Source organism: Oreochromis niloticus, linkage group LG11 (genome assembly GCF_001858045.2).
Source record: "Oreochromis niloticus isolate F11D_XX linkage group LG11, O_niloticus_UMD_NMBU, whole genome shotgun sequence".
NCBI classification, from domain to species: Eukaryota; Metazoa; Chordata; class Actinopteri; order Cichliformes; family Cichlidae; genus Oreochromis; species Oreochromis niloticus.
In genome coordinates this window covers 10,360,665-10,384,074 of record NC_031976.2, presented here as the reverse complement: position 1 = coordinate 10,384,074, position 23,410 = coordinate 10,360,665, and the positions used below count along the sequence as shown (strand labels likewise).

The 23,410-nt window shown below is 40.8% G+C and overlaps 1 protein-coding gene across 5 annotated transcripts in view; it reads right to left on the bottom strand.

Annotated features, from left to right (window-relative positions):
* The window catches only part of grb10b (growth factor receptor-bound protein 10b), a 65,286-nt gene that overhangs the window by 24,198 nt on the left and 17,678 nt on the right, over positions 1-23,410 (bottom strand). For 3 of the 5 annotated variants that reach the window (XM_005450573.3, XM_005450572.3, XM_005450575.3), the window contains 3 exons: positions 17,484-17,580; positions 10,106-10,388; positions 8,054-8,198 (listed from right to left, as the gene is read on the bottom strand). In XM_005450573.3, coding sequence (XP_005450630.1) covers positions 8,054-8,198; positions 10,106-10,388; positions 17,484-17,580 — 525 coding nt within the window. The remainder of the gene's footprint in view (positions 1-8,053; positions 8,199-10,105; positions 10,389-17,483; positions 17,581-23,410) is intronic. The other 2 variants (XM_005450574.3, XM_003443726.4) reach the window with 2 other exon arrangements.

The following is a 23,410-nucleotide window of genomic DNA, read 5'->3' as shown; positions in this document are numbered from 1 at the left end:
TCAAACCTCCAGTTTAATCTTTATTGCTCTACTTTATGCGCTTTTAATCATACTGCAGCACAATGGTTGATATGGGATTATTTTAAATATTGTTAACAACAATGCTTCAACAAATATGTCTTTGTTGGATTTTTGCGCATTTCTGAAAGAAATGACTTTAATATGCGGTCCACCTGCTGTAGATGGTTTGGTTGTTTTTTTTTTTAGGCCTTCCACTTCTGTCGTTTTTGAGTTGTCCAGTTTCCTCAAATTGTATTATACAATTCAAACAATACAAAGATTTGTCAGGTTTTCAGTTTGGAAATCACCTTGTTTGTGCAAAAGAGCTGCAACTTTATCCCTGTCAAACTGGATGTTTGGGATAGTTCCCCCCCCCCCCCCTAGATTCAACTAAAGAAATGAAACAAATGTGTTTTTGTGACAGGCTGCTAGTAATAATGTGCCTAAAGATACAATTTAAATGTGGTTCTTTGCCAAGTTGTTTATGTGCAGACAACACTGGTTCATCTCTAGAATTAGGGATTAATTACGAGGTAATTTTTATGCTTTAATGATTCATAGGTCAGCAGTGTTAAGTGAAAATGGTCAGCCATAATGATTGGACAGAAAACACCAGTGTCCAAAGAAAAACTTTGAATGACTTTGAGAAGTAATGATCACATGAGTCTAGCTGGAAGCATAATATTAATAAATGAGGGATGGATCAAGACTTGTGTACCACAGTAGATAACCCTACTGTGGGCCTATCTGGGCTTAGCAGAGCCATACAAACAGTTTGCTGATAGAAAGAAGGCAGTGTGTTATCTGGAGCTGGCAATGATGCTGACGGTTTTTTTAGGTTTAAAAAGGGATAATCAGTTTAAAAAACAAACAAAAAAAACAACAATTCAACATTTGCATGTTTCCACAAACCAAGTTCACCTCAGAAGGTCTTTATTACGGTGAGTCATTTTATTTTCTAAGTATTTCCCTTGATGCTATTACATGAGCTGTGAAATGAGATGAGCTGCTCTGTTCTGTCCCAATTTTAAACTCTTATTTGTACTCCAACTAATCATGCCAGTGTATTAAACAGGCTGCGTGTGTACATTTGTGCCCGTTCATCCATGTGTGGCACTAGCAGGCCGAGACATGTTTCCATTTAGTAGCTCGGGATAAATGCGGTGCTGACACACGAGATGTTCCAGACTCGACCGCAACCTGGCTGGCTCCCCTCCAGGTTGTATTTGTTCAGCGGATGCCAAACAATTTGTATTTCGCAGCACTGAATACTGCAAATCCACTCACTTAATTCATTGTGTATACACACAGAATTTGTAGGACAAATGTCTCATTGGGTTGCTCTACATTTTCAGAAGTGTACCCAAGTGTCTGTTTGGTACTTCTACCTTTTCAGGTTCCTTCTTTAAAAGATAATCCTACCATTGAACATTACATTTACTTTGCCATGCCCATACAGGAGGTTAATATGAGAGATATTGGGATATGTTTTAATGCAGTCGATTGCATCAGCAAAGCAGAAAATTTAAAAAAAAAAAAAACAACTGCAAAACTGTTAGATTACTTTGGATAATCATTACATTTCACAGATATAATAATAAAGTCAGCATACGAGTTCTCACAAAGGGTTACTGCGCTCCTTGCATGTTCTTTTTACTCCTGCCACAAAAAGCATCAGCTAACATGTGTGCGCGCGCATGCACTTTGAGCTCAGGGCTAGATGTAATGTTAGGAATAATGAGGCCAACAGGCAGACATGCATCAAACACACATGTCTATACACACACGCACAATAAAACATCCAGTCTGACTGGATAACTTATACTCTGTTACAAATAATCACAAAGACCTAAACAATTCAATTGGTATAAACAGTACAAATCACACACGCACACCACAAACGTATAAATGCGACTCGCCAGTGATTGCAGAATAAAACAAGTGTCTGTATGTGTGTGTTCCATGTTTTACTTTAAGATCCACTTAAAAGCAAGGCTGGCAGCAGGAAGAGTGAGCCAGCAGATTTCTGGCGCTGCGTCACCTTTGATCTCTGCACAGTGCGGCTTGCAGAACACGGGAATGCGCGCACATAAACATACTGTCGAGCACACAAACCTACAGATCCCCCATCGTAAAGACAGCCGTACGTGCGTTAGAAACATGCAAATACACAAACCCGGCCCTCCTTGCCAACAGACCTCTACTTTTGCATACATGCTCGCACACACGCACAGCTGCGCGCAGCCACAGATGTTCCCACACATTAAGGCCAACAGTTTGGGCATCAGCAGCATTCCATTCTGAGTTTACAATGGAAAAATCTGCCCTTTGACCTGGAGCATTTTCAACATTCATGAAAGCAACAGCCAGGGAATGCCTTGTTTGAGTGCTGAGAGGTGGGATGGATTGATGTCCTTTATTTATACATCAGCTGTTTCTGGTTAAATACTGTTATGGTTTTTTTTCCTCCTTCAACCAACAGAACAGACGTCTAAGAATTCAGAGTTTTATTAAAATGACAATCCATTTATACGTGGAATAAACACTACACCTTGCAACACTATATTACAAAGTCTCCATTATTCTGAAGTTTCTTAGTCAATATTTTGAAAACAAACAATCAAAAAATAAAATAAAATGTGTGAATGTTGGACTTTTAAGATGACTTGCTGGTGCACAAACTGAGCATCAGAATGGAGGGGGAAAAAGTGAGTTTAGTAACTTGTTTTTGGTGCCAGATCGGCTGTCTGAGTATTTTAGAAACTGCTGACCTGCTGGGATTTCCCACACAACCATTTCTAGCGTTTACAGAAAATGGTCAGAGGGAAAATATCCAATGGCAGTTCTCTGGAACAAGCAGGTGGTCAGAGGAGAGAAGGAGGCCAGGATGCCTCAACCGGATCAGATGGCAACAGCAACTAAAATAACTACTAGTTATAACCAAGGTACCACTTCAGGTCATCAGCTAAGAACAGAAAACTGAGGCTAAAATTCAATGATCAACAAATTGAGACAACAGAAGACTGAAAAAACTTTGCCTGGCCTGATGAGCCTTGAGATTCAGGAAGTTGGGTCAAAATTGGGCATAAGTAACAGGAAAGGGTAACAGTGTAGACTTATCAACTGATCATTGTTTACCCGAGTACTGTTGCTGACAACATCCATTCCAGTTGCTGAATCCTGCTTCCAGCAGGATAATGCAATACGTCAAATCATTTCAAAATGATGTCTTGCACATGACCACAGTCACCAGATCCCAATCCAATAGAGCACCTTGGAGATGTGGTGGAATGGGAGAGTCACATCGCAGATGTTTAAATAACACATCTGCAAGAAATTTGTGATGCCATCATGCCAATGTGGAGTGATATCTTTGAGGAATGTTTGCAAAGCTTTTCTGAAACTACGCCATGAAGGCATCTCTAAAGGAAAATGGCAAAAGGCAAATAAAAGCATGTAAAAAGTTGACTCTGTTCATCTGGACGGAGCGTTTTCAGGGAGAAACATTTCCTCACGTTCCAAGTGACTTCTGCTGTCTCAACTGAATGTAAACCTTTTAAAAAGCACATTTGCATAATGACTGAAACTAGCACCAATGACTAACAATGGGCTGTGAGGTCAGTGTTAGTCAGTGGTGCTGGCCTGTATTTGCAGATGCAATATTTGCATAGAGATGATGATTTTACATCCAAGGCTCTGTTATCTTTCAGAAAACACATAATCAGATGCAATACTTTTATAACCCTGAACATATTATATCTGAAGAACAAGCCAGTATTTGTTCATGCTAGAACACTGATGAAATTTTAGACTGTGTCCGTTTCCTTAAATCTGCCTAAAAAACAAACAAAAAAAACCCCCAAAACACAGCAGTTGCAATTTTATTTAATCCGACTGGCTCAACTGGACATGATGCTGACACTGAAAACCAACAGCCCATTTGCACATTATTAGTGCCAACCAATCTTCCCCAGCTTGTCTGGCACTATGAGCTATTTTGGGCTTCTCATTTCATCATGTGCAAATGAGTATTCATGTACAGAACTACACTGTCACAGGACACACTTGGAAGTACTAGGGCCAAGCTAAGACCAAGTGGATTTTTGGATGACTAAAAGCTTGGAGCAAAGACCTAACACAAGAGATGATGACAGAGAGAAAAGGACAGATGCAGTTTAAACACAAAAAACAGACCAACTATTGGGATGATAATGAAACAGACAAGAGAAGCCTGCCATAACATGAGTAAAGGGCTACAGGACATACAGGGTATGCTGAAGCCAACTGGCAACCCAATGACCAAATCAGTGCTTTCACTCCAGAATGAATGGGACAACTATGGAAGCACAACATCCACCAAGCAATTACTGCACTGCTGAGACAGACCATCAGGAACTGGGGAAAAAAAATAAGTATGCATACACTAACTGCGTTGCTTCTTAGAGGATTTCCCATAACACAAGCATACATGCTGTCCTGTCATTTTACATGGTTCCCAATGGGTACATGTATGTAGTCTGAGAACTGCCTAAAATAAAAAGCATGTTGGCAGTAATACTTACAATACACAGTACCTATGCACTCTTTTAAACATGCCACAGTAGTTAAGTGTCAGTGATCTTACACAAAAGCTAGATAGTTCAGCTTTGTTGATCATCCAGTAGCTCTTGAAATAACCTATTTTAATGATTCTCATGCACCATCACCGACTAAAGCTTTACATTAACACTACATTTAAATTCTCTAATCATTAAAAATAAAATAAAACAAAACAAAAGATAAAACACTAGCCCATGTATTTCAGAGTGTACAGTTAAAAAAAAGACATGCCTGTGAGAGGAGAGCTGAGAATTGAGAAGTGGAGGAAAACGGGAATGGGTTGGGAGGTGGGGTGGTTTTGGGGGGCTGGGTGGGTAATTGAGAATCATATGGCTGTGTCAAACTGCGTGGCCAATAATTCCTGACAGCCCTGCACTACATCCTCGTGCACGGAGGCCAAGGGCTGAAGTAAGGAGGAGCAGAAAGACAGAAGTAGGAGTCTGTCAGAAAACGCCTGCAGGTCGGAAAATTCTGTAAACTAAACAGAAACTTCTCCACAGCAGACTGGCTGCTTTAATTTAGTATTTGGAGGACATGTAGATGAGTACACAGAGACAATGTCAAAGACAGAAGAAAGGGCAGAAAGAAGAAAAAAGGCACACAACAGGGCACATATGGTTTAAATGATAAAGGTTAGCAGTTATGGAAAGTGGGTGCAATAATTTACATGCTCACCATCCGACGTGTCAAACCGAAACAACTCACTTTCTTCTTTATGGATCTGAACCACTATACCACAAAAAAGCAGTGCTATTGTCTCCGAAACTGGACCCCCTTATAGGCACTGGTGTGAGATGAGATGGCTCCATGGGAGGGTTTTTAGTGGAAAGGTGCTGAATCAAATTTCCAATGAGACATACTTTCCATTGCCATCAACAATGGATAGACACTGCCAATGCTGTAAATAGTTTACAGAACTCACAAAGAGAAAGAGGCGGATGTGAATGCAGGCGCACATGTATCTAAAAAACAAATATACCCGCATGCATGGACGGATGCATAGCACGTCTGCACGTTTACAAAAGTGTGTGCACTGTAAACACACAAAAGGAGTTAAATTTTCCATGGTTGCTCTTCTTTGCAGAAGTTTGGTGATCCGTAAAAAAACCTGTAAAAGGTCCTGTTGGTCTTTTTTTTGGAACTGTTTATCTTTATGGGTATGTTCAAGGTTTATTACATTCTCAGTATATGTATAGCAGAGATTCAGCACGTCATGCTAACCTTTAATTATGACTGGCAAACAAATCTCTCATAATTAAAATCAATCAAACCAATCTCACAAGACAAACACCTTATGATGAAGTTAAATGTTTACACAGCGCGTGAAAGATGTAAACAAAACGTTAGCTTGGAGTTGTCGAATACAGCCAGACTGATTTATCATAAGCTGTAATTAGCCATTTGGTAATGAATCACAGCAGCAATGACAATCTTTTAAATTTTCATTTATCGACTTAAAGTAAAGACGACCCTTCAACCATGTTATGGGTGTGGATATAGAGTTTGTCAACCTGAGGCATTCAGCAATTTCCTCTCCTACAAAGACACTAACCCAGTTTATGTCCAGCTGTCTGGGGAAAAACTACATGCTGGCAGATGTATCTGAATATTGGAGAAAAAACCCCAAATATTGGTATATGCCTTAGAAGTCTATTAGCCAGGCTTAAATCCATATATCTTTTTTATCATATAAAAGCTGCTCTATTAAATCATTGCTTGTAAAAATGTTTGGCACAAACAAAACAGATCAGATTACAGCAGCTCTATTTCAGTGTTAGTGGAAACTGTTGGTGTGTAACAACTCCAGTTCCCCTCCACATTCCCCAAGACCCCACTTCACAGTCTGCATAGAATATTTAATTTAATATATGTATTTTTAACGCACTCTGTGGGAATTAAAAAAACCCACCAAAAACATTCACATGCAGAGTGAGTCACCCACTATAATAAAGTGGTTTCGAATATTTACCCAATAAGCCTGCTTTACTTACATACAGACAAAATGTTTGCACAGTTAGCAATTTAATCCGAAACTCAAAGTCCTCGTGAGACAATCTTTTTAACCGCATGACCAATGATTTACCAAGGCGTGTTTGATACCTGATGAGCTTGGCGAGCAGTGCCTGGAACGGTTTTGAAAAAGAGACAAAAAAATAACATTTTTTTTTATCATTTAAAACTAATTAGATAAAATGTGTCAGTGAAAACGTACGACAAATTAAACTTCCTTCAAAACCAGTTATGGGAAAGACACTTTGTTTAAAAAAAAAAAAAAAAAAAAACACAAACCAAACAACAACAACAACCAAAAAAAAAAAAAAAAAAAGGTTTGTCTTTTACAAAAACAGAGACACTACTATAACTGATGCTAGAGCGCAGTGTACACCAGTCCAGCTTGTTTCCTTTTTGACTGTCGTAACACACACACACACACACACACACACACACACACACACACACACACACAAAAAAAAAAAAAATACAGGAAAAAACAAAAAACAAAACAAAACAAAAAAAACCCCACAGCCGTGGATGCCAGGGAACTCAACTGTACAACCAACTATGGTTCACTCACAAGCACATAGGCTACGCACTGGACAAGACGCAATCTTGCAGATCTCATGAGAATCCAGCTGCCTCACAAGGTACCTGGATTTATGGCACATCTAGGATTTCAAGCTCAGAACATTTCCACACAACTTTTGTTTTTTGAGGGAGGGCTCAGAACGACTCAGCTGGAACTAGAGTCTGTGATCTCGTACCAGAACAGGCAGGAGCTGCAGCCAGAGTATTTATGAGAAATAGTCCACCCCCATATTACTGTAAACTGCTATGTTACTGTAACCAGTGTTGGCTGGTCCCATATGAAGATCATTAACATTGATAGCGAGACTCCAGCTTCCAGGAATAGACAGACGAGTCCCTAAATCTTTGTCAGCACATAACAAACACACATGCCAACATTCAGCCATGTGTGCAGGTACACATGTTCATAAACACACACACAGCCTCTTGCACTTCCAGCCCACAGCTCACTTTTTTCCTTAAATCGAGCCGCAAACCCTCTTGAAAGCATGTGCACTGTACAGTACAGTGTCATCACATGCAAGCAATAAACATGCCTCAGACGAGCAAAACACGGGGCAGATGTGAGCCAGGAGCCTTTCCCAAATGTTTGACACGGCTAGGATACAGATGATTCACAATATGTAAAATCTGCATCCTTCAAAACAAATACGGTACTTTGAGTCGAATGTGCTTCAGTCAGCAACATGAAAATAAATCAGGAGTCTGTGAATGTGTCACATCCAGTTCTTCAAGAGGGGAAAACATCTTCCATGCTCTCCCAAACAATAAGAAAGAACACATTTTGGATCCAATACATCCCAACGTAAAGAGGGGCGACCCCCCCAGTATTTCCTTTGTGTCCCATTGTTTCAGGAATTTTACTTACATATTTGCCCGAGGAAGGTTCCCCAGGTGGTAGAGACCCAGGACTGAGGACAGGTGAGCTAGCTGGACTGCAGAGCTCAGGGAAAGGGTTGGGGATGGCCGGGAGAGATGACGTCCTCAGCTGCTGCTCCTGCTCCTGTAATCTTCTGAAGAAAGAGGCGGACAAAGACATTTAAAGTGGTTTGATGCACAGAGCATGTCTTTTGGTTTAAGCTTGTGTTTGTTTATTATTATGGTTAAAAAAACAACAACAAAAAAACTTTAGTCCAAGTCCATGACCTGGAACGCCTTTTTAGAAGCAAACTTTAAAAGAGAGCTGCTGACAGCTGTGAAATACGTGCAGGAGAGACGGCTAGAATTAATAAAGCTCTGCTGTACAGTATTCAGCCTCATGCCCGTTTCTGTCTGATCTGCTCGTAATGAACAGTCTCGAAGCAAGTGGAAATCACAAAGCCACCCCAGCCAGCTAGTTAATTTTTTTCAATATTAATAATACATCAATGACGAATCAAGACATCGCTTTAAAGCTGATTTTTTTTTCTTTTTTTCTTTTTTTAAATATAAATTTGACACATGCAGTGTAAGACTCAAATTATTATCGGACAGCCAATCAACCATTACTATTATTATTTTTTAAATTGGTGAGTCCGTTTGTGGAATTCCAGCTTAATAACTACAACTAAATAAATGTGTGGAAGACTCCTTAGTCTGTTTCTCTTCCTCAGTCGAGCTCTGTCGCTCCGAAGAACCCAGCGAGTTCAAAAGGGAACGGGCCTTTTGATGTTGTCCCATCTGAGCCGGAGAACAGGGTTATCGAGAGGTCAGTCCTGAATAATAAGAACTTCAGGGCCTGCTTCTGTGTGTTTGAAAAAGAGCGCTCATAAGACAGAATACTCCATTACCTGATGCGCCCCTCCTGTGTTATTGTCACATAGTCCAAAGGCGAGTAATGGGAGCTGACACCAGCTCTGCGGTGCATGCACGCAGCTATACTTCTATTCTCCCAGCGTGTATGAGTGCAGCCTCGAGGAGGATGCGGGTTAGCACGGTTTAATTTGAAAGAGACATATGCGCATGGTACTTAAATAAATGAGAATCTTCTCGCCTTTGCAGGCTGATGTAAAAGAGGAGTGAAAAGGAGGAACGGGTCATGCAGGGGTTACAGATCGGGAGCCAGGAGGAAGCGTTATGCTCAATTATCGAGTGGGTGTGGAGGGATGATGTGTACAGTGAAAATCCTCTTTTGAAATCTGGAGAGAAAAAAGGGTTTGAAGTCTTGCTGTGCGGCTACGCATGTGGCAAACGGATAATACGAGGCTGAAAGAAGTTTGTGGCTGAAGTTCACTGCCACACTTTCGCTGGTTCTGTGAGTGCACGAGCAGTTATAGCCCTGTTGTTTTTAGCATTTTTTAAATTTACTTATTTTAGGGCGATGACTGCACATGTCTTGACAGTTAACCGAGGATGAATGAGATGCAAAGATGGTGTAACATTTCCTGAAACCTAATGTGACCGTCTCAGATAAATGGGGCCTGAACTCCTATCCAGCTCCACATTTTACTTTGAATACTACCAGAGTTACTTTGCCCACGTCACAGACTAAAAGCATGTTTACTCATCTTATCCTGGTACTTACTAAAGCCCCTCAGTTCATCTACTGCCTCAAACAAGCATTTTTAGCGCCCCCTCCCCTCCTGTAAAGCCAACTCTCGTCTGATTGGCTGTGCCTCACACACAAAAGGTTTGAACAGCAGGTACATGGAGTTTGTTTCTGCTGTCACTGTGGAAAACCAAATATTTAGAGCAGTCTGAAGCCTGAGCCTTTGGCTTATGAAGATTACAAAGACTTACGCTGACCTAATTTGAAACTTTGGCCATGTAGAATAGAGAGAGAGAAAATAAAAAGCATAATAGATCCTCTGTATAGGTTTCCTCCTAGACTGTCTACTTTAAAACCAATAGTCTAAAACTAAAAGTTAAGTTTACTATCACATCCAACAAACAAACAAAAGAAACTCATAACTGGAGGAGATGAAACTAGTTAAGCAGCTACCTGACAGCATTGATGTGCATCGGCTGTGACCGTCGGAGGCCGGTTTGAGGAGAGTCTGAGGATGAGGGCGGCTCTGGGGAGATGTGGCTTATCCCGTGTGAGTGCTGTCCCTGCCGTGGCTGGTTGTGTTGATGTGCTTGATGGTGGTGGTGGTGTGATGTAGAGGTCTGTCCGTTGTGCAGCAGAGGAGTCGATTCTGTCTGTGGACCGCTGCACGAGGAGTACAGGCTCTCCAGTGAAGAGTCCATTTCATTCACCAGGGCCTCCAAGTCGACATCATCCTCTAAGAGACACATGTATGGCAGAACACATCGGTGAGTTAGCATCAACCTGACATGAGCTCCTGTAAAGTAACGGCGTGAACTGCGTGTGATGAATGAAAAGAACTACAACAAATCGACAAACACGAAAGGGAACCAGTGCTCAGAGTAAATTTAAGGTTTTAAATAACGTGTACATGATATTTGCACTGTGGGCCAAGGTCATAGCTTTTAGATCGGTCCAAGCTCTTCTGTAGGCTCAGGAGGTGGGTGGATCATCTACCACTCAGAAGGTAGGTGGTGGTTCGAACCCCGGCTCCTCAAACCTTCAGCTTCAGTTCAGCATCTTGCCTCTGTGCATTCATTAGTGTGTGAGGTAGGTTTAAAGTGCTTAATTACAGAATTTTGAGTGCTTAACTTAAATAGAAAAGCACTATACGAGTACCAGTCCATCCCTTTTCTGCATTAAAAAAAACAAAAAAAACAAAACAACTTTATACTTGTTTACAGGGTGGGGGCCTCGAAGTGATAGGAGCTAAAACAGCCCCCCAAAAAAACAAAAAACAAAAAATAAAAAAAATAAATCTGTTCCTATAGAGGCAACTTCAAAATAAATAATTTTTTTTTTTTTTTTTTTTTAAGTCAGCCCCCATAAACTGTGTTAAAATGTCCAACTTTAGCATTTAAAAGCATGTTCACAGAAACAACAATTTTGGCATCTATGGATACTTTTCCCCACTTTAAATGTTTTCCCCACTTTAAAAGTGCAGCAACTGTGACTGTCAGCTGAAACTCACTCCAGCTAATAGAGTAGCTGCTGTAAAACCACGCTCAAAAAGTTCATACAGACAACTCAAGTGCCCAAATACCTAAAAATCTAAAGATGGAAATCAGCATAATAGGTATCCTACAAGTGCAACAACACACAGTGGGGTTGGGGGTGTGAGTGCTGCAGACTTATAGGACTGATTCTATTTTAAAACACAGTAAAATGATCAAGTCCCTGGGTATTCAGCCACTTTCCCCTTTCAGTTTCTCATTTAGCTGTGGCCTGGATATGAACCTTTGCACTAGTAACTCAAGGTAATAGAAAAAAAAGAAAATACACAACACACAAGCGCCCACGCAGACACGCGCACAGATTTGTTGCCAGTTTTGCCAGAGTGCTCACTCAGCAGGAATATCTTAATATCTCGACTGAATACACCGTAATGCCCTGTGAGCCAAATCTCCAGGGAGATCAGGTACAAGCACAAACCTGCCCATGACACTTTTCAACTCTAACCGTTGGGGTTCAATGTAAAGGCACCGCACTGCAAGCATCTGCTCTGCATTCATGGCAGCTTTCAAACGCTCAGCTTTTAAATGTCTTTAAAAGAAAGATGTGAAATTCTTCTCAGAAGAAGTGTCTGTCTTCAAAGTCCTCGCGAAAACCTCAAGGCACATTTAAATTCATGAAGAGAATTTTTCAACCGACTCCAGGAGCATGTTTTATCAAAGCCTGACGTGAGCTCAGCTGAAGGGAAACTCGTCTAATTGCTCCATGCTGTGAAATTTTGAGCATCTGGGTAAACTGGCAGCCCAGCTTTGCTCTTTTTAAATTACAATCCGCAGCGGTGATCCTGCTTGTGATTAATAATTCTCCATTATGAAAAAGAAATCTATCCCATGAATTTATCATAAGGTCTCTGTAGAGATCCCAACCGTGCTGTTGCACAAATGCAAACCACTAGAGGGAGACAAACTAATTGGATGAGGAAAGGAGCTTTGAGACTCCTGGAAACAAACATTTTTCAAAAACTACATTAAATTTGCGTCTCTGGAACACAGGACCAGAAGACTTTTGGGATTAGGAAGCACTGAGGTTGTTAGTTTCTTGTTCAGCAGTGAAGGTGCCCTTTGTGGAAAATATTATGTGGATGGATTATACATCTATGCTCATTTATGAATATGCACACGTGAGCTTTAGATCATATTTTAATCTGTTAGTAACTAATAGCAACCAATCAATCATTTGCACAATTATGACTGAATCATTTTTTTTTTTTTTTTTTTTTTTTTTTTTTTTTTTTTTTTTTTTTTTTTAAATATAATATCAGACATGGACCATTTCATATTTTTTAATGTGATTTGATTTTTTAAATAACAATTGGAAAGTCTAAATGAAATGGAAAGTAATGCAGATGCTTTGTTAGCACCAGCCGCCTCCTGCATCTACAAAACCTTAGGCTATACCCAGTATACTTGAGAAAAAATACTAATCTAATGAATGCAAATTAATACTACATTTTAACTTTAACAGACACCGGCCTGCTGTCAGAATTCAAAATGAGCCCCATATGCCTCACGTACTGTCCCTGCTGGCTCAGAGTGCAGTACACCTGACAGCTGGATCATGCAGGTGTCATATCGCAGGTAAAAATCCCATGACTCATCAGAAAGCTTACATTGGAAAACAGTAATCTGACTAATGTTGTTTTAAAAGCACTGGCCTCAAAGTGAGCCCCACAGTCGGGCAATGGGCCATTTTTCTTGTGGAAATGCCAGTTTTTCCTCTTCTGAGGGATTAAACAACAAGAGGCGTCACAGGTTAGTGAGTCAGTATCTCCATGCAAATATCTACATCCAAAGGCTTGGCTCTGCCTCCAGCTATAGCTACCTGCTAAAACTTTCGTGTTGCCTTTGAGGACCTTTTTCTTAAAACATAAAATGTCAGGAAGGTGCACCACAGGTGTCTGAACTGCTGGCGCTTAATCTGCAGGTATTAATAGTGACAGATAAGCTGCAGCAGCTACTTATAGATAGCCTAGAGAGCTAAAGACCTATATGCCAAAGGATCCAGGGTGCATACAGGGCTAAACACAGGACTAAGGACAGACAACACAGTTGTAATATCGAACAGAGCACCACGACCTGCATGCTGCCGCTGTTTAGAAATGAAAAATAATCTACATATATCTAAAAGTTAAGGAAATCTCCATCAAATGTAAGACCAAATTTCAAAAATTACTTTTACCCTTTTTATTCTTCAGAGATATGACATGACCCTCAAGCTAGGGAGAGCATGTACCTGATCTAGTACCTGACCTAGTATGGCTTCTGGGGAACTGTCTGTATACAAAGAAACACCACCCATAAACTCTTGCAGCTATGTAAGACTTGTGCGTCATTATCAGTCATATGATCGCAATCACCAATGCATGTCACAATCACAAACAAAGATATGCGTCATGCTCCGTGGTGTGAGGCAGACAGGCTGATGACACAGACGGCATGCAGGCAGGCACGCACACATGCGCAGGATTTAAACTCTGAAGATCTGGAGAGGGAAGCAGCCTATCATCGTCCGTCGTTGGACACAGCCCAGAAAACAGAAGCTACACCTGATACTTGCCTTTGGCAGCCACGAGAAATGACACAAACCTTTATATCTATCCTCACATGTGTTCTCACTATATTACATAAATTATAATATACTAATAAAAATATCACAGCAGCTCGTGCAGCAGGAAGCACACATACCTGCAGCTGTAGACTCAAAACGGGGAGGGAAAAAAAAGACAAGCAGCAGCTCTGATGCATATGCTTAATGTAGAGCATCACTACCATGCTATGAGCCTTGTTGTAGGCACGGAGCTTTAATACAACTCTGAACCTTGCTGTGAAAGCCATTACACAGTTGCTGCACTCCTACTTCACCACCATGTGCAAAGTTTACAGAGCAAAACAGATGGAAAGAACCAACAGATAGCAGGATTATTTAAAGCTGTATTCACCCAAGAGGCATCTCTGTTAAAAATCTAACAGCTACAGGCTCTGACTCAGCCTCATCCGTTCCTCACAGGAAGTATTTACAAATGCAACAGGGATCACACAACAGAATGGGTAGGAAGGAAATCACTAGCGGCAGAAATTAGTCCTAATACTGAGCGGTAAATGGATATGAGCACAGGTAACAAGTACCTCATTACTTAATCCTTCCGCTAAATTAGTCCTTTAAGAGGCGCGATTATCCTGGATCCTATCATCTTAGAGACTGTGGATCCACGTGGAGGTGGTTCAGTTACTGTGCTTTTCTTCTACATTTGAAGAGCACTGGGTCACTATTTAAGCTCCCTTTGAGCAAACTGCCTTAACTGTCATATTTGATAAGTATATTTTTGGTTTATTCATAACCAAATCCTTTCCCCTTTTCTTTTTAAAGAATTCGGCCTAAACTCCACTTTAGAAGTCAGAGTCAAATATAAAGCCTCAACCGCTCCAAGACCAACACGGACATTACTGTTCTCATTTACTCATCGTTTCACTTCTCCCATGAGTGGAATTCATTCCCTCCCCTCCTCCTCTGACATCTTTACTGCCCTCCCTCCTCTTCATAGGACCCATAACAGGTTAAATTAGGGGTAAAAATAGCCCAAGCACCCTCTATTGTTTGAGCCACGCCAAATACAGTCAGAACACACTGAACTAGTCGGACCTGATAAAAATCTGCATAAAATCCGTTTTGAATATTTGGGATCATTAGCGAGAGAGCGACGTGGACAAAAGCGAGACCATTGTGATGATGGCAGACACGTATGGCTCTCCAGGAATGCTGCCTGTTCATCTTTTATTCATTCCTGCTAGTTAAGAAAACAAAAAGGGGCCGCAAGCCTAAAGAAGGGGGAATGTATACAAATACAGTACATCAACTGTGGGGTAGGGTCTGAGGGAAACTGGAGGAGAGGAGGAGGAGGGGGGAGAATGGACATGAACTGAAGGAAAGAAAATACAGGAGTAAACAGAGGATCAGAAACACATCTAAGTGGGAATTATGTGTGAAAAGAAGAGTGGGTGAAATGACTTGGAGTGATATTTAACACTTTAAATGATAAAAATCCAAGCAGTGCGGTTCTGGCTAGAGGGATGACGGTCTAACAGCTGGCTGACCACTGTTAATCTCTCAATAGTGTAAGGCTTGCCACAGAGTTATATGGTTCACAGGGCCAATTATAATATAGTATCCCTTGTTACACTCACACAAATCTTCTCACACTGCAATACACGTCCAAACACACCTTCTCAATGTTTGGGGTCTGCCCAAGTATTCACCCTTGTTCTTCGCTGCATACCTGCACACAATAGCCCAAACCCAAAAGCTTTGCAGCTGCCACACTGCTGTAGCTCCTGCTAAAAGCATTTCAACCTCCACCCACTAGCTTCCCCTTAAGTGAGAAGTTAGCATTGTCACTCCCCTGCTGGGATGACCTTGCCATTTCTCTGTGGGAAGCCAAAGTGTCAGAGCTTAGGCACAATATATACAGGACATAAGAATGAATTTCACACGAACTGGGTGAAATGCTGTTAGTTAAAAAGGTGCGTCTGTCACACCCTCAAAAATAACAAGCATAACTTGAAGAGCTAGGACCTTCGTTTCCAGCCTGAGATCTTGACTGGTTGACCCCTTGAGGAGCCACGCCATCAGATTACTGAACTGCATTGGTAGCATTGATGGGATTTGTTGCCTAGCAGCTGCATACCCATCAAAGATATGCCCCCCCACCACCACCCCCAGGAACAATGGTCACATCCATGTTTACCAGTGAGGGTCTGAGGTGCGACAGTAGAGAGATGTGGGACTCAAACATCTTACACTCGTGGCAGATACAGTGGTAGATGGCATTTTGCTACATTTACTACATTCAAACTGGCCAGTAAATACTGCTACTCTTAAATAACCTTTACATAGTCACACTCAGATGATTACATCTTGCAGTTGGCAAAGTTTGTTTATGACAGAAGATGTTTAAGATGTAAGAGTCCGAGACAATATGGGTCTTTTTTGCCTTCATAAGGAGAGAACAATGTCAGAACAACTCCAAAATATGAGATAACGCCCAAGAATTCAGATTGTAAAGATGCCTTATTATACAGATACATCAGAACACACACAAAAAAAAAAACTTCTTGTCAAGACATGATATGCAATCTTAAAAACGGTCTCATTTTACTTGCATTCCTCATTTGGAGGGCAATGCTCCAGTGTGAGTCCACAAACACATGCTGTCATTAATTTCCGTTATACCACAGAAATAACTGACGTGAACATGGAGAAAACCAACAGAAGCAAAAGGAATTGGCACACTCCGAGCCCTTGACATGAGATGACTCACGTGCCATGCTAAGGCCTGGACAATGCGGTCTTGTCAGTTTTCTGGTTATGCACTTGGACCAACATAAGCTGTGCAAAACACGCAACTCCACACTAAATTAATTATAACATAATGTGGTTAGCACAGCTGCATGTTGAGAACATCATCCAGAGCAGCTCCTATTTCATCAAATCAAATACTGGCTTGCAAATGATTCGATAAAGGCCATTGTCCAACAAAGCTGTACTGTTTCATTTGTGCATACTTGTGACTTTAACGGGCTAAAAAGGATAAAAGTGGATAGTTATTTGAAAACAAGCTTAATAATGTCAGCAAGTACAGTGATTGGACTAAAAATCCAGATGTACTAATCGAGTGTTAAAGTGCTTGAATGATCTCTTGTAATAATTTGTCGCCCAGTGTATGAAACTGTGTAAAATAAGCATGACAAAGAGATATTCCGAGTGTGTAAACAAAAATTTCGCCTAGTGAAACTCATCTCCATTCATCTGCCTCTCCAGTCCTCAGTTCCCTCTATCCCAGATGATCCTGAAAAATGACAATGTAATTTCTGCTCCATTTATTTCCCATGCCAGCCGCAAGCGTTCTAATTCACTGGTTGAGTCCTCACAGGCTCCCCACCCTTACCTCCCATGCTGAGCCAATATTGTGTTTAAATCTCATGCTCCGATTGTCATGGATGAACCCTGTATGGCACAATTACATAGACAGTAATTATAATAGCACCCTGCGTCCTTGCACATCATCCTTTGAACAGCTCAAGTGTTGACAGCGGAAGAGACCCAAATATATATATTACACCCCCAAAACCAACACGCGAACAGAATGGAAAAATGTTTTATATGTATACTTATTTTATCTATATGTATATTTTAAATAGCATGCAGTCTTAAATGACAAGCTCTGAAACATGCTCGAGACATCTTAAATGTGCAATCAGGTATAAACAAAACAAAAAGGACCAACCTTGATGGTTAGGAGAACTCTGATTGGCCGGTTGCTGAAATCTCGGACCAATGAGCTCAGTCTGTCTGTGATTGGAAGACCGGTCTATATTTTCCTGCTGAGGGAGAGAGAAGCAAGAAAAATAAATAATAAAGAGTTGTTTAGCACTTTGTTACAGCAGCCAATGTAAACATGCATTACCTAAACATTGTCAACATATAAAATCACCAGTATATTACCCCTTTAAATGTCAGATAAATAAAAATGTTCCCCCCCCCCTTTTATTCATTTATTTTTAAATTAACCATTTATGCTGTAGAACTGAACGCCCACATGGTGGAGCACCTTCTTGTTGAAACTTGTTCGATCACGTAAAGGACCGGTGTGTAGGAATTAGTGGCATCTGGCGCCGAGTTTGCAAACTGCAACCAGCTAAATATGCCTCTAACATTTCCACTTCCAAGCATGTAGAACAATCTTATGGTGGCCATCATTTCCATGTGAAACCACAACACGAGGCCCTCTAAAGTGCCAGCGTTAGGGTTGTTTTTCCTGGTCTACTGTCGAAATAAGCAACAGAAACAACCACTGATAGGAACCGGTGATTATACATGAATACAAATATCATTTTGAATAGTATATTCCATTTCTGAAAATCATTTTTCCTCATCCCGCAGAGCTGCGCTTTAAAAGGTAAAGCTATAACTGAAGCAGAAACCGCTTTGTTTCTAAGAACATTTTAGGGGAAGTAAAAGCTATAAATGGAAATGACCAATGGAAAACAAACCCCAGTTACAAAGCCTTCAGAAAACCTGAGCCAACCTATTCTCTACTCTCCCTACACTGCGAATGTAAAATGACACCACATATAGCATAAACAGTGTGTGAACATGGTCAGGTGTGCATCAGAGCACAGATGGAAAGCACTTAAGATACCACTCATCCACAGCGTCCTCGATTGCCCTTTGTTATGCTGGCTTGAAGCGTTCCAGTCAGGACAAACTGTTCAAAAAGTTAGAAATAAATAAATAAAATAAAAATCAGAGTAAAAGGAGTAACCATGTACATTTGTGCAAACATATTTGTCTCAGATTTGTTTCTGGCACAGCTAGAGCAACTTATCATTCGTCTGTGTCCCGACTAGTGTCCCGCACAGGACCTGACACAGCAGGAGAGGGAACAGAACGTTCTGGGTGGACTGTGTTCAGAAAAACATCACTACTCACTGTAAGCACACAAGACCTCCTCTGACGCTGTAATAAAAGCTGCTACAGTAGCTCGTTCCGTCTCATTTAGGGTACAGACAGACAATGCAGGCAGAACTAGATTTTTTTTTTTGTATAAAAACAAGCCGTTCCCCCCTCCTCACAATAGATTTTTTTAATAATAATAGAGCCTTTGTGCCCCACATTGGAGTTAACAGGTCAAAAGCATTGCAACTAGCAGCCTTTTGCTAATACATTTAAGGTTTTAGGTGAATCTCATTATATTTGTTTCCTTGCAGCGCAGTGCTTGAAGGCACCCACACATTTAATCTTTATCTTGTTACACAAATGTGAGACTAGCTAAACCCACCCAATTTTACACCACAATGTAAACACTATAACAAACTTTATTATTTTCATTCTCAAGTTTTAAAGCATTTTGACATCTAAAGTAACCCCACTAACCAGGACTGATGAACAGTTCAAAGAGAATCTAGTCACTTTGAAATACTGTTGAATTTCACCCTGATGTCTCATTCTTCAAAATAAAGGTACTGCTATACTGAATTAATGCACGTTTTTAACTTTTTTCTCTCCTCTGTTAAAAACCAAAGCCTTGGTAAAAACTGGTATACATGCTATGCACTGTCAGTGTATGACTGTCGACCACAGCTACCCCCCCCCAACCGCTTTTCTATACCAACTAACCCAACCGCATCCAATCATTAAGCTGTATTGTTCAGTCTTTTATTGTCTTGAATTTCAGTGGTATTTTTCCCCCCCAGAAAGAAATAACCACCACACTACTACATTTGTTCCCATGACACAGCAAACCCATCATCAACGCACACCGTCTGGTCCAGCTACTAGACTGTGACTGATCCCTACCCAGTCACCCAAGCAGCACTGGGACACTGCTGTTTGATGGCGTGCAAGTGTATCACAAAGTTGCTGTGTGTATTCAGGACAGGATGGTCATGGTTGAGCATCACTGAGCAGAACTGTAAAGACTCTTTCACACCATATACTGTTCTTCAATGCTGTATGGCATGGCTGTCTGGAAGTAAATGACACACACCCACACACACCCCTAAACAACACCTCTCTTTTGTGTCTTACCAACATAAGAAAGGGGGGGGAAAAAAAAAAAAAAAAAAAAGGTTCTTTTTCCCTGTATTCTTGCATTTTGTCATCACACTTCTGAATCTTACAAGCACAGGCACATACGCACAGACCCCCACCCACCCACATATCCTGCTTAAAGCTATTAAGGGGCGAAAAGCAGGACTTTGAGTGTAGGCCAAATTTTGACAAGGAGCACAGAAGAGCCCTTTCATTTTAATGAAGTTGAAAGGAACTTCAAAAAGAAGTCAGGAGGTTGAGGGTTTAACCCTTTAAAAAGGGGTCAGTGGAAGGCCAGAGGCAAGGTTAAGGCACAGACAAAAAGGTGTGGAGGCTAAACCCCCCCCCCACACACACACACACAAACCCTGAGATGAGAACCAGAGCTATGTGCTGATGCCAGTCCAGCTGTGCACCGTTACTTTGATGCCAAGCAGAAGTGGGAATTTGTTATAATTTTTCTCATCCACATCCCTTTGTTCATTTCAGTATAAAGTAGAGGTGGACCAATACGGATATCGATACTGACCTAAATTACTGGCTCGGATATCGGAGAAAAATAAAAAAAGGAATCCAATCCATTAAATATCACCTCACAAAACTTGCGACATGGCGTAACCCAGCTCATAACCTTAGCATGTCGGAGGAATATGCGTCACGTGATAGAGGGGCTGTGGCGTGCGAGACCTGTCAGCGGTCTGGTTGAGCATTTGGAGCCTCGCTACGTGCTTCCAAACCGGCATTTCGTCTCCGAAAAAGGTATCCCAGAGAAGTAAAGCAAGTGTGTAAGTTCATCTCTGAATGTTTGTAAAGCATTCCCACATTAAGCTTAACAGCCGCTATATGGAGCGACTGCCTCTTCTCTCTCCTGTTGCTACTTCAATCATGAAATGATCAATGATCAGCTGATCGGCTTTTCTGTCGCAAGGCAGTCTCTCTTGTTTGTTTATCGCCCACTTTGCGCCAGAAAGAAGAAACCAGCGGCTAAACAACAGCAGAAGGTTTAAGCTTGATAAGCTGTTGTTAGAATTTATTTATTATTACTTTCTACACCAGGATCCTTTTCTACGTAGCTGACGGCTGGTAACTGTGCAGGGGCGGATCTAGCAAAGTTTTGCCAGGGGGGCCGAAAGGGCATGAACAGGGAAAAGGGGACACAAAGACATACTTTTCTTTCTTATTCTCATGTCTAGCTTTTAATAAATAAATATCTGAATCTTACACAAGTTTTCATCTGATGTAAAATGTATAGAAATCCATTATTGGATTGAATTACGAAACACTTATTTTATTTCTATTAGATCTGAAAATGTTGTGTAATACTACAACCTGAAACAACAAATAGATTGCGTTGGCCTGTACATAAGATAACGGAAAAAAAAATTAACAGCTGTGAAATGGAATAGTCCAAATCACCAAAGTAAACTGGACCTGGGCTTGTTGCAGGGATCTGAAGTTACTAAACATTTTGTGAGTGTATGCACTCACACGGATCTAACCCTTTTACTCCTTTGATTATTTCCTCGTACTTTTTTTGCCTTTTCGTCAAGTCTGACTTTGTACGGACCTGCCGTGTTCACCGTCGTTTTGTACACAACTGTTTTTGGGGCAAATAAAATGCAAGTAGGGATTAAAACCGCAGAATTAATGATTACCGGTGCTGGAAATGCTAGCGCTTGATGCAGTGTTTTGATTTTGTTGCCACTCGTACCCACAATGCAATGCGCAAAAGTCACGTGGTCTGTCAGTCTCTATATAGCAACTATTAAGTCAAATTTATAACCTAGTAAGCTGTAGTACTTTTTCCTTTGGGAAGATACCATGTGTGCAGTCTGCAATTCTGTTGAAGAAAGATGTTGAATCTATTTAATTATTGCGGAAAAATTGATTTCTGTGCCTTTTATTTTTTCTTCTTTGTTTTATCCTGACAGTCTTCTCTTCCCTATTAAGTTCAGACTGTTGCTAGTTTAGCTTGTTTCTATCAGTTTAATTCAAAACTAGCTCACATGAGTATGATACAAATGTCGGTACCTCAGCAGCCTCTTATTTAAAGCAGAGTTATCAGATTACAACTGTCAAGTAAGCGTCACTCACAAGTGAGGGGAGGTCTGCCTAAAGCAACTGGTTTAGATTCTTTTTCGAGCCTCCACAAGCAGATCATGTTCCTCCATCTCCCTCGGTCCCAAGCATGCTCCTCTGTAAGTCCCCCTCATTCCATCCATGAGTCTTCTCAGTGGTTTTTTTCCTCCTGCCTGGCAGCTCCACCTTCAACATCCTTTTTCCAGTATGTTCAATTCAAAATTTTTTAACTTTACAGTGCACACAGTAATTACATAAGCACCAACTGTGCTCATTTAGGATCCTTACTGCAAAACTGTCCACTTGTCATGCATATTATGCTGAACACCATGGTTAAAGTGTTGAGCGCACATTAAACATGTCATTACAGGTTCAACTATAAATCAGCTCAGTTAAATCTTGATTCGAAACACCAGATAACAGGGAAAATATATTCAACCCATGTAGACCTGGCTGTGACAGGCAACATTAGCTCAAGTGTTATAGTGTTTATGGAGTGCAAAAGAATATTTGTGGGTCACATATGCTGTAATCCATTGTTTCTCATCACTCCCAGTGTGCAAATGCACCACAGGTGCTGTAGGGAAGCCTGGCCCCTAACATACCAGACGTGCACCTGGCACATCCTCTGCACAGTGGACACTACACGCTTGACTGCAGTCTGCAGATTAGAGAGGCTGGGGCTTTTAAGTATCACAGGATAAAAATTGCACTTTCTATTACCGTTTTAACGAGAACAAAAAATTCTTCAAGTATAAGATCACTAATGCTAAAAGGGTCCTAGTCTTATTTCAGACTGACCTACTGGGAAAAACAACACTAATAAGGATAGGCTTGTTGCAACATACAGTACATGAACACTAGGCAGCAAGTGGAAATCCCTTATTACATAACTAACTAGAATGAGATCAGGAGGTCACACTAATGTCTGCTACAAAGCTTTGTTGATTAATTTGTTTATAATGTGGAAACTCAGCTGTAGCTGTAGTTAAAATCAAATGAGCCGAGGCAGAGCTGGACCATGACGGACATTTGCATAACATTACAAGACTGAGGGTTTTAATCACCACTTTTTAGTCTGTAAATGTTATAGTAGTAAACCATTTCAGGTTTTGTGCTTACAATTTATCCACATTTTGAATAGCTCTCACGTTTCAAGTACATAATACTGTGAGTAGTAGAAATGACTTCTCCTGTAGCAAGAATTAGGAGTGATGACAATAGTAATAATGTCAAACTACTATTTCTAAGACACTTAACGCTGATCTATGAATGACTTAAGCAAAGACAAGTGCTCCCTATACACAGAGTGGTCAGGGAAGTGGTATGACCAGTGAGTGTCAGAAACTGTAAAACATGGTGGAGGTTATGCCATGTTTGGGGCACAATTTCAGCCAGTGGCGGTGTGGATCTTGTTGAAATTGATGGAGTTATGAAAAGTACTGCCAGATTTTGATCCACCATTCAGTAATAGAGAAAGCTTCCATTTTTAGCACAACAATGATCACAAACAGTCCAGTAAGAGCAGACCTAGATAGAAAA